The 13,066-nt window shown below is 35.1% G+C and overlaps 1 protein-coding gene across 2 annotated transcripts in view; it reads right to left on the reverse strand.

The window, feature by feature from the left end:
• Positions 1 to 2,570: 2,570 nt before the first annotated feature.
• LOC124180281 (protein C-ets-1) overlaps positions 2,571 to 13,066 on the reverse strand; it is a 144,977-nt gene continuing 134,481 nt past the window's right edge. For both annotated transcript variants that reach the window (XM_046565596.1, XM_046565597.1), the window contains 4 exons: positions 9,252 to 9,422; positions 6,418 to 6,690; positions 5,287 to 5,584; positions 2,571 to 5,031 (listed from right to left, as the gene is read on the reverse strand). In XM_046565596.1, the coding sequence (XP_046421552.1) occupies positions 4,968 to 5,031; positions 5,287 to 5,584; positions 6,418 to 6,690; positions 9,252 to 9,422 (806 nt within the window). In that variant the 3' untranslated portion in view covers positions 2,571 to 4,967. The remainder of the gene's footprint in view (positions 5,032 to 5,286; positions 5,585 to 6,417; positions 6,691 to 9,251; positions 9,423 to 13,066) is intronic.

The raw sequence follows: 13,066 nt of genomic DNA on the forward strand, positions 1-13,066 counted from the left end.
CTTTTTTTTTTTTTTTTAGTCAATTTTTGTATCCCACCCATCAAGTGACGACGATTGGTAACGTTTGCTTGTTCTGCTCGCTACTGTTTTTTAACGTCAGCTAACGCTTTTTCAAAACTTTGTTATGCATTGAATATAACGAGATATTATTATTGAACAATTCGTGCACACCTTCTTTAAAGTGAAATTTTTTTTTCATAATTCTCAAGCAAAAAAAAAAAAAAAAGTACTTACGATCTCTCATTAGTGTAACAATATTTTCGAATTTACATTTTAATTGGAAAATTGAGAGTTTAGTTTACTCAACAAAATATAGTAGTTTACAACTAACGTATATATCAGTGTTAGCCAACGCTTCTCCGAATGTCCCACCCCTGTTTTGTCGTTAGCTAATACTCGAATGGTCCGAATTGAGCTCTCCTCGCATTCGCCTCGCGTCGCTTTCGGTCGTTGCAGGCGTTTTTGTAAAATCGCCGACTCCCGCGCAAATCTGAATCGCGCAAGTCGCTTCGAAGTCGACGCTATTGTGTCGACGCGGCCCACGCGAAAGAGGATAAAGACGCAGGCCAATTTGGGCGGAGACTCGACTAGCCAATCGGATTCCGGTCCGCCCATAAACTCGAGTCTCGCGCATCCTCGTCTAAAGTCTCCCTGGGGAGCGACGTAATCACCGCCGATAGCGTAATCAAAGCGTAACGAGGCGTATCCAATCTACAAATATTCCAAAGCGATCCCACATCTGCTCATCGTGGTAAATTTCGACACGTGTCTTGGAGCCGCACTCTGCGTCACGTATATAATATATGAATAAATAGCGCGTTACATCGAACAGCGAAATTCAATTTACGAGAGCGACGCAAATTTCATCATAATTTTATATCTTGTTAATTATTTCGTTTCGATTAGAAAAATGAAATAGTAAACGGATTGAGAGTAGCGGAATAGAAACATAAATTAAATATATGCCTGTGCTCGTATCACACCTACGTAGCTAATCTCTCAACTTTAATATCGCCTGTTTATCTTATTTCTAGTAATTGTTTAAAATTTTGTCGGGGTTCGGATTGAAGTCTCCGAAGTTTTCAGCCGCGTATATTGAAATGTGTAGAGTAATTTTAGTTACGAGAACAACGTGAAATCCTCGTTGAATAATGGCTATGGTTTTTTAGCAATCAAATTTATGTGTCTATTTATTCGTGTTACAATGCCTTCCAACACCCGACATGCTCACTCCAACGAATGTACCTAGTTTTTCGTATAATACACGTGTCGCGCTATCTGTTTTATACAGATACGACGTGAGAAAATTAGCGAGATTAATCACAGCCCGGAAATATCATTAGTTGGAACTAATTGCAGTCAAAGGCGGGTAGGCATTAAAGTTTGAGCGAAAACGCTTTATTCGCAAATCTGTCGAATTATAAAAGCCCAAAACGTACACTTACCTCGTATAATGTCCTTACATGCACGACTCGTAATATGCAGCAGCAGCATTCGGAACGTTCCTGTGACGTGATCAAAATGAAGAGACGAAAGAGGACCTTACATGAATTAATTCTTCTACTTTATTCTAGATGAATATCTATATGTATATCTAGGTATACGCATAGTATTACAAGTCATAATTATATACAGTATATCCATGAAATATACAACCTATGTTCTTGCGTATACCGGGACAATCTCTTGAAACTTGAAAATCAACCGCGCATGCGCGAGTTTTAACGACTGTTCGCGCAGGCTGGCCATCCCGAGTTTCAGCTGTTAAACTGTTTCTGTCGATGATGTAGTTGATACGAAATTTCGAGGTTAGAATAATCAAGGCCGTGACTTGGAAAGGTTTGGGAACCATTTGTTGTCGGGTCGGAAAGTTGATTCTTCAAAGAACGGTCGGAATTTAATGCTCACGCTCTTTGAAAATTCAAACGTACACATTTTGCGCAGGTTGGCCCGCCTGCATCGCAGTCATGAATATCGCTGTGGGAAGATTTGGCCGACCAATGAGATTGAATTATTTGGCGCATGCGCGGTTGATTTTCAAGTTTAAAGAGATTGCCCCGGTACATCAGATCTTCAACCGTTTTGAAACATTGTGATACGTATATTCTATTTTGCAAATTTTATACTTTAGACCGTTACTTGCGACAAGTGATTAAATTACGGATAACATCAAATTCTATTTCTTTTGATTTTTTCTTTTTTTAATTTTTTCTTAGTATTGCACTCCTGTGATATATAAGATCGGATTTACAAATTGTCGTCAAGATATATCGTTCGCGGTGATTCTGCGCGAGGTGAAATTCCGTTGGCCTTAAAATTGGCGGAACTTCTTTTCATTTATTACTCACCCGCGAGTCTACATGCATTCATCAAATGTACTTTACTTCGATTTCTGTATTTAATATTTCACGAGTTTTGCATGAGAAATTATGAATAAAAATTGTAAGGTAAAATAAAATAAAGTAAAGTATGACACGTGTAATAATATAATGATAGAATAATTGATATACGGATAGTGAGTTTTTTTTTTGTGTTGTTTTTTTTTTTTTTATAATTGATAAACGATAAAATAGACATAATGATTTATTGTAGTAAAATTAGAATAATAACAATCACATATCGTGTTATTTATCAACAAGATAATAACACACATGTTAAAAAGGATGGGACATAAATAATTTAGATACATCGTATCATCGACGAACCGATGATCCACAGTGTTTATCATTTTTTTTTCATTTCTCTCCTTTTTATCTATTCGTCGTTCTCTCTTTTTCTTACTTTCTCTCTTTCTTTCTTTAGATATTATCATGTAACATTAGAAATCTATATGTATAATATATATATAATATGTAAAAATTGTCGAGTTACATGCTATAAATATCCTCTAAAATTCTTGTGTAGCAAATTAATAATCACTTAAAAACAAATTCACAATTTAGTCATTACTTTTTAGGCACCAATGGTATGCGGACCCTGTCTTTGGTACATACGACCGATTCGATTTAAACATTATACACACACGCACATATATATATATGTATATATATATGCATATGTATATATATACATATATATATATAAATGTATATATAGGTACTCCGTGTGAATGGAGAGCATATGACAAAAATCACGTTTCCCATATTCTCAAATTAGTTTCACCTACTTTTTTCTTTTATCTATCTATGTATATAGTGTATACATATATACACACATATATATATATATACATATATACCACGTATACTCATTGATTATTGTTTTTACTTTACTTTCATTGTTTACTTAGGGAGAGGACGATTCTGTTTCGGATACATGCACTCGTAACTATGCGCATGAAAAGAATTTTTTTTTTTTCCATACACTCTTCGGTTTAAATTATTAATTATGCCATGATTATTGTTATTATTATTATTGTTGTTGTTGTTATTGTTATCATTATTACTTTTATTTCATTTAGTTAAAAACTTGTAGTTTTTTCTCTGTCATATTTTTATTACTATCCGTCTTATCTAGTTTGTGAAAAATTTTTTAAACTCATCACCACAGATGCGACCGCTTGTCATTAGTGTGTCTTTTTGTTCATTGTTGGCTTCGAACTTACCGTTACGATCGTCGGCAAGTAAGATTTGTGACGATATTCATATCTAGTCGATCGATTTGTGTCTGATTTTCGTTTTTTTTTTTTTTTTTTTTTTTTTTCTTTCTTGACAAATTTTATACATTGCAGGAGTGTTACGAATTTGCGCACGCTGAGCGATTAAACTTTTGTACGAATAAAGCGAACCATACATGTACGCAACTGAAAAGAGACGTCGAAAATTTGATTGAGTTGGAACGAAAGCGGAAAAAAAAAAGAATCGCGTTTACGCTGTATAATGAATAATAATTGAGAGCAATGTAAAATTTTGTTATAATTCCAAAGAATCTACGTCGCTTTAGTATATCAAAACCGACGTGTCAAGTTACGGGACGAAACACAATGGTTTCCAACGATAATTATAAACTGCCGCAAAGAGAAAAAAAGAAAAAAAAAAAAAAAAAAAACACGTCGAAGTGCGATTATTATCACATACATATTGGTATTATATATACACCGCAGTACGTCGCTTTTGCGAAGGTCTTAGCGGTTTAGATTCCGCTACCGATACGATCCGAGTCAAGTGTATACATGCAAATATGTTTTTTTTTTTTAACATCTACTCTCAAACAATTTCACTTATCTTTACGATTATTATAACGAAATGTATATCGATAATTTTGGGTGACACTACGTCGAGATACACATCGTGGGTATATTAATATACAGTGATATGAACACACAGAGAATAGAGATGTTACAATTTAGTTTGGGTGGTACGGTGAAAATTTGTTCGCTGGTATTATAAACTAATGTGTAAGATCGTCAAGCGCCTGAAGAAACCTCCGGCTTTTTATCAAATATATATATATATATACATTTATGTATGTATGAATTTATGTGTAAATATATTATATATATATTTATGTATAATATTCATATCTGGTATGTATAAATCTTGATAAAAGGAGGGAGGCAATTAATCGATTATTAATATTAACAAGACGAGAGGGTTTCACGATCCACACGTAGTTTTTTTATACGTATCAGGGTTCTTTTTTACACGATGCATATCGGAAATGGCTTGCGTTTAAGAATAGACGTTATCATCTTTTATTTTATTCTATTTCGTTTCGACTTTGCAGCATCGTCCCATCCCTAATCGAATTATCATTGTTCTCTCTCAAGTTACTGTGTTTTCTTTGTTGCTTTTTGCTGTGGTTTGTTGCTGTTTTCGTTTCTTTCTTTTATTATTTGTTCTTTCTTTCACGAAGGATCAATGAATGTTATTCGTTTCATTTTTTGTTTTTTTTTTCGTTTCAGTTTTTTTTGTTTTTTTTTTTTAAACAGCGTTAATACGTCCCAGCGTACATTGTCTGACAAAAATTCAGTCTTTTTCCTTCTCTTCAACTTTCAGGTCCACCATTGCATGCAAATCCTCAGGGCTGTATCTGTCAATGTGGATAATAAAGAGAAAAAATGAAAAAACGGGGATATAAAATTGAATGATAATTGATATTTGTCGTCGTTACTCGATTCCGGCAACAATCTGAAGGAAAAATAAAATAAAATAAATAAAAAATAGCAACCGTTGCGGAAATTCTACACGTACAACGACTTTGCCATTTCTAAGTAACACTGACACAAAACTAAAGTTAATACGGATATCGTATACATACATATGTAACAATGTGTTATAAACGTACCCAAGAAGAGTTTGTAGATCACATACGAAACGATATACGTATCGCTTGCCGGCTGTTTTATGGATTATATTTTTGTCGTAGTAGTAACGTAAACCGCGACTCAATTTCTCGTAATTCATCTTAGGTTTATTCTTTCTTATACCCCAGCGACGTGCGACCTCGTCAGGATCTGTCAATTTAAATTCCCATCCGTCACCCGTCCACGATATAAATCCCTGGCATGCCTTGTCGGTCAACAATTCAAGCAGGAATTGCCATAGCTGAATTGGTCCTGAACCTGTAAAGCATGGACCGCCCCCTGTCACAATGAAAAAAAAATTTCACATTTAATCATATCCCTTCATCGAACCACCGGAGACGAATTATTCAGACATTCGTACGCTGCATAACCCAACGAAATTCAAAATATCGGACTGGAACTGATTTTGAGAATCATTGAACTAACTCGAATTATCGTTACACCGACTTTGGAGCCGCGGATCGTTTGAAACGCCATGATTCGAAAAAACTCCAGTATCGGTAATTGTTTTTCGGAAGTGTTTTTAGTTTTTTCTTTTCTTTCTTTTTTTTTTTCTTCCACTTCTTTTCGAATTTTCTTATTTTTTCGTCGTCACGTTAGATTTGGAAGCTCGAATTGGGCGATTTTTCAGCTAAATCAATACACACGGATATTAAATGGATAAAACACTCTCTTGGTAGGTGATAAATTAAAATTAAAAGTTTGTACTGTTAGAAATTATTTGTTGAATGTAACAACGAAAATATTCTCATAGAAGTCCACACTATTTTTGTGTTGATTTTAAGACCACTTTCGTGTCAGAGGAATCAAACGATTTGTACACCCATGATGTTTAATTTTACACTAATCGGAGTGGACTTTCATTGACACCGTGAATTTTCCAAGAGTGTATCTATATATATATATATATATGTATATATGTGCAAAAAAAAACAAGATGATTGCGATAGCCGATGACTGTAACGAAAGTCACTTGAATGAAAGAATAAAAAAGATAAAAATAAAAAAAAAAAAACAAAAGAAGAATGAATTAAAAAAATGTTAACAGGCACGTTGAACCCGGTATAAATAGACCGGTTTTACGTAATTGTACTTAAATAAGTTGTACATACCCGTGTAACCAGGCAACATCTGGCTCTGCAAGAGCGGTTTTTGGTCCAGATTGTTAGCAATGGAGGACGGGTGATGAGGGTTGGACGAATCCCGGGGTGGAAGGCCGGAGAGGAAGGCAGGATGGTGCGATAGGTGATCGCTCAGAGGGCCGACACCCCACTGATCGCTACCCGCCGTCGAAACACCCCCGGTACCGCTTCCAGGGACAGTTTGAAAGGACGTGCCATCGTACTGGCCGTATCCTCCCTCGCTATACGTTTCCTGATAGCGACCTGATTGACGAGTAAATACGGATCATTCGTTTTTCCCCAAGGATATGAAAAATTTTCACATTACTCTACATCGACAAAGTTTTCAACGTGGAATCGACTCTGAGAACTGAGTCCGTATCATCTATGTACCTTCACCTGTATCCGTACAATGAGAGAAATTTTTATTTCCGATTATCGCTCAGTCCTTGACTGTTTTCATTTTTTTTACCACGATCGAAAAATACAGTTCTAGGTAGAAAATGAAAATTAGTTTTCTAGCTGTTACCGGAAATTCTGGTATCCGGTACTGTTCTTTCTCATTACGATCACTGTTACTGTATTTTCGCGTAACTGTTGCGAAAATTTAACGCTCGTGCAACGATGAATTGACGTTGAAGCCTTGTTTGACTAAAAAAATAGAAACTGATTTTGCGTCGCAGTAACCAAAAAAGGATCGACGATAGCGCGAAATGGTTACGCGTACTTCGTTTTTCGTAACACCAACAATATTCGAACAGCCTTTTTTAACGATACCTGTTTTACTCAATTTTTCTAGTTACTATGACAAATGAAATTTTTCTCAGTGATATGACTTTTTGCGATTGGATATATGACTCAGAAAAAATCCCCTTGTGTTTTTATAAAAAGAGTTGGGAAATAATGATGATGATGATGATGATGATGAGTTTTCTTTGTTTATACAGTGAAGTTTCATCATCGCGTTTAGGATTAATCAATTCGTTAGCAAGATGTATAATACATATGTGTCACCGGTTGAAACCAAAGTCTGCAATAATATAAACGAAAGCTGCAATTATCTACTGTGTGTAAATTATATATGTACGTTGAATCGACAATTTTTAAACAGTAGAAGCGCATCGTTCCAAGTATCCCAACGATTTACCAGATTTCGAAAAACTAAAATTTGTTTTGTAACCACGCACCGTATGAAATAAAAAAGAAATTGAAATTTTACAGACCTCCGAGCGGTGAATCAAACATTCTATTACAGTATTCGAAATTCTTTCCAAGTACGGAAGTTTTTTCGAAATTCTTTTACATCAAATATCTTGATATTTGGACAATTAGTCAAACTAAAAAGCTTACGACAGGGTAAAATCACTTCCAGCCATTCGGTCTATGCACGAAATACCGTCGAGAGATCGATTACCTGGTAAGACAGACGAGCCGATATATACATGCTTACGAAACTTTTAAAACATACACCACTTCCGGTTTTAACATATCCGGGAAGTTATCCGTGATGGAAATCAAAGCTTTCCGAATCAACCTGCCAGCTCGAATCCGTGTATACTTGACTTGACGGGCTTTTCTGCTTTTCTGCTCTTCTTAAATTATCATTCATTTCTTTAACAGTACACGATTTGACCTCGTCGACTTTCTTTTTCACATTTCACAATTGACGTGATAACTGGAAATTCACGAACAATCGGTAAGTCAGAAAATTACAATTACGGAGTTGTCGGTTAATTTCCATTCGAAAATTCCCTGACCAAAGTTACGCTTTTTTCTGTCTTCACAGCTAGTTTGAACTGTCATAAACGTATACGTAGTTAAGAAAAGTAGAGATCGGACTGACCTCCTCGTATTTTGTAGAACTTTCACTAACGACTCCAATTATAAGTGGGTATTTCATAAAATCTCTTGATCTTTTCCGGTGTTCTACATTTTCGATACGAGAAGAGGCGGAGGGAGGGGTTGAAATTTCGAATTTGAAAACTTCCTAAATTCGCGCCAGGATACGAATTTTTTTTGTGTTGCGAAACTTGAAATAAAGAAAATCAAACTTCGACGAAACGTCAAAGCTCCGAAAGTGCGAAACTGAGAAAATTAAAAAATCCGAAACATCGAAATTCCGTATGATCGAAGATTTTCAGTTCTGTGAATTTCTGGCTCGCCGAAATTTCAACACTTTGATCTTTCTTCGTTTTGGATTTTCGATAGTTTTACGTTCGAAATCCTGCACGGAAGAAAATTTCATTTTTTGTAGTAACTAGAAAAATTGAGTAAAACGAGGTAAGCGTAACCATTTCGCGCTACCGTCGATCCTTTTTTGGTAATTGCAACAAAAAATCAGTTTGCGAGGTTTACTCTACTTTTTTAGTCAAACAAGGCTTTAAAGTCAATTTATCGTTGCACAAGCGTTAAATTTTCGCAACAGTTGCAAGAAAATCTAGCAACAGCGATCGTAACGAGAAAGAATAGCAACGGATACCAGAGTTCCCGGTAACGGCTGGAAAAATAATTTTCATTTTTTACGTAGAACAATATTTTTCGATTGTGGTAAAAAAATTAATATAATTAAGGACCGAGCGGTGATCGGAGATAAAAATTTCTCTCAGTGTGTGGTCCTTCTGATTTTCTCCATCCACTCGTCAAGTAAAACTACGCTGTGTTGGTACGTTTGAATTTTCGGAATTTTACTCCATCAAAATGTTATTTATCAAAATTGTTCCCTGTCGTAACTTTGAACTCGAAACTCGTTTGTTTCTCAAAAATATTTCAACATCTTTCCTTCAAGTTTCAGAGAAGCATTTAGGCGACGTCAAAAGTTTCCTTACCTCGGACGTAGTTCTTGAAGGCTTGGGGCGGCTGGTACTTGGACTCCAAGTGGATGCCGGCGTGGTTATAAAACTCGGACGAGGGGTCGACGCCGTAGTGATGAGGCGTTTGGTGATTCTGTGCAAGATCGTGGTATTCGGAGCCCTCGTCCCCGTACCCGGAGTAATGGGCTGAAACAAAAAGGCAGAAAAACGGTTATAGAGTGTCTGCGAGCGAGGGGCAAGAGCAACGGCAAAAGCAAAAGCAAAAGCAACAGCGGCAGCGCCGGCGTATCAGTCAGCTGGACAACAGGTGCCGAGCCTGGGCTTTGGGCCTGGCACGCGCCGATTCTGGGACAGCTGCCAAGCTCCCGGGGCCCTCCAGACGCTCCGAACAACGATCCACAAACTTCTTCCCGTACCGGGATCCGGAATTTTTCTCCATTTCCTACTCTACGCCTAACGGGGAACAAGAAGGAGCTTTCAATTCGCAAAGCTGCAATTGAAGATGGGAATTGGAAAGAGTCTGTAATTGTTGCCATATTTTTTTTTTTACTTCTAGTTATTTTTTTCTTAATATTTTGTCTCGAGAAGAAAAAAAAAAAAAATTAAAAAAATGCCACCTTCGCAGCCTTTTTCAATTATTGCCTCATCAATTAATTATCCATCCAAGTCTCGTCTAACGAAGAGGAATAGAATAATAATGGAAATATAATTGTTCCTGTATCGCAGACGGAATTTTATTAGCGGTTTAGAGGGAAAAAAAAAAAAAAAAAAAAAAAAAAAAAACAGCGATAAGGTTCAATGTAATGCGGAATACCGCAACGAGATATACAATCTTAAAATATTATTAATATTACAAAGGAATGATGGGGATTTGTTCAGCTTGGCCAACTATTACATTATATTACAAGCTCTTATACTTTGGATTCCTTTCAATATTTTCAATTCTACACTAAATACTTGTCGACGTTTTAACAGATTAAAAAAAAAAAAAATAAAAAATAGCCAAACATTCGAAATGCATTTAGTTTATGTCTTTTCTTTCTTTTTTTAAAAAAAAACAAAAAAAAACAAAATTTGAATATTTCCCAATCGAGCACAATTAAGTTTATCGTATAGTATTACAATCCGGAAATCAGCAATAACTGAATTATGTAAATCTGTGTTCGACGATTTTCATACAGACTTCATTATATATATATATATATATAATGTGTAATCTAAATGTGTATATATATGATAATTACATATCATCGTATATCTAAATGTTTCATTAAAGTTTAATCCAATTATCCTCAGTTTCATCTTCTAGACCAGCTTTATTAAATTTCTTTTCGCTTCGCAGAGTGAGTATAATCATGAATCACGGTTTCAAGTTAAAGCAATTAGCCACGTAAATGTGACGTACGTCACCGCCGTCGTATTGTTCGTAATGAATATAAAACTGTGAGAATACAGTTTGAAAAATGAAGAAAAGACGAAAAATATACACAGGTAGGTACTTAGGTAGGTATACGCATCGTACAACGGAGGTTATAAAAATATATACCCAAGTATATGGCTGAAGGAGGTGAATCTTTATACCGCTCGTGTATATATCAAGCAGCGTGTATTTATATAATATATACATGTATAACATGTATGTATGTATGTATGTATATGTATATACAATATATAATACGAGAGTTACTCGAGGCGCTTACGGCCGAGCGGCCATTGTTCTTCCTCGACTTATGACAGTGACCTGCGAACTCTCCCACACTCGTAATAATTACGGCTCTGTTTTATTGGACCTCGCATAACTATGATTCCTTCTTTCATGGAAGGGTATACATATATTATATATCTATATATACACACGTATGCATTAAAAAAGGTACAATCATACAGAGAGAAGAGATTTTTCTTTCTCAACCGGATAAATGTAAAAAATAAGCCGACTTTTAGTCCTTTTCGCTGTTTGGCTTGTAATCAAAATGATTTAAATTGTTGCACATCATTTTCTTTTTTCTTTTCGATATATCTAATAATTTCGAAACGTCATTAGCCTCTTTTAATATTTCATCTTCTTTGTAAAGTCAAAATATATATATATGTATATTATACGTATATTTATAGTGGCTATTTCTTTTCTTTTCCTTTTATTTTTCTTTTTTGTTTCATCTCGTAATCTATGAAACCAAAGAATATGACGGATAAAAAATTTTCGGTTCGTTACAAAGGTCGAGAAAATGAATAATAACAAGAAAACGAGAAATGGTAGGAAAAGAAAAAGAAGAAAAAACACAAGAATGTCGTAGAGATTCGTTGAAAACGAGTCAATGACTAAAACACAAATTACGAAATTAGATTTTGTTTCAAGACGAGTATAACGAACATAGAAAACAACAAGAAATGTTCCGAATTATACATTTTTACGCTTTAGGATTTCTCAGGATCCCAAGACCCTCTTAATTTTTGCTTATATATCTAATCTCTGCGACTTATCCTGGTAGATTTTAAAAGCGAACAATATATATATATATATATATATATGTATATATATTTTAAGCGTGTAGGATAACCGAAAATTACTCAATGTAATTGCTTCTATTTCCTGACATATCTAACGATCTAAAAATCCAAGCACCGGGTACCTCGGTAAACATTCTGGTAAGTACTGATAACGATCTTGAGAAAAAAAAATGACCATCGGAATTAGCAAGAAAAGAAATGTACGTCGTCCAAAATTTTGCATGAGAATCGTCGAGGTTTTAGCGAGAATTTCAATGTTCGCAATTTTTAACGAAATTTCACGTGAATTGTTAGGTTCGTAATTTCATACATTTGCACACTTAACGCAAATGCGTGTGATGAAACGCAAGATTCTAATTTTACGAAATAGAAGAAGAAGGAGGAGGAGGAGACGATTTTTTTAAAAGCGAAACAATTCAACAATTCTAAGATTGCAAGCTGGAGCTGCGACTTACATTAGTCAAAAAAAAATATTAACTATGGATTGGTTGTACAATTCGAATTATAATAACGAACAAAATCATCCGTGAAAAAAAAAAAAACAGCAATTTCGACTGCGATAAAGTGTAACGAATATTACGGCGTGATGTAGAAAAAAAAATTGTTCAAAAGCAATAAAAACTGTGACAACTTGTAATTGAATTTCGATAATTTGTAATTATTGCCAAGTTTTCAATCAAATTTCCCGCCTTTAACCGATTTTTCCACGATTGTAATTTCATCGAAACTTTACAATCGCCGTTGAGTTGCGAGATTTTTCTTTAAAAAAAAAAAAATATATAATCGTATCGGCGGAAGATTTTCAATCGGGAAATTGATATCCTCAAAGGATTTCTTTCATTTACAAATATTACCGTTTGCGATTTCAACATCGATTTCTACAAACTGCTCCTCATACTCGGAGCAATTGTCATAAGTTCTACTACGAAGTAGTCTGACGGTGATGTCCAAATCGAAATTTCCAAATACCCAAGCGATTCTCAATTTGATACTCCAGAGTTTCAATCATATAACGAGGAGTTTATTTCGATCCATTTTTCATTCTCTTCTACCGCAACTCTCTCGTCAAAAATTTCAACCTCTTTTCTACCGTTCTCTGAAAGTAACGATCTTCGACGATTTTATCCGATCATAAGGACGCCCGCAGAAATTCTTTCGAAGGTAGTATAAAAATCTATATCCTCTGCATGATTTGAAAAAAAATTTTGCATATACCTCACATTCAAAGTCACGCAAAATCATCAAATACCTGACAACGAGTTTCATGAATTATTACGTAAGAATCGACCGATCAAACTGTAACACAAAATTTGATCTCA

Source organism: Neodiprion fabricii, chromosome 4 (genome assembly GCF_021155785.1).
Source record: "Neodiprion fabricii isolate iyNeoFabr1 chromosome 4, iyNeoFabr1.1, whole genome shotgun sequence".
NCBI classification, from domain to species: Eukaryota; Metazoa; Arthropoda; class Insecta; order Hymenoptera; family Diprionidae; genus Neodiprion; species Neodiprion fabricii.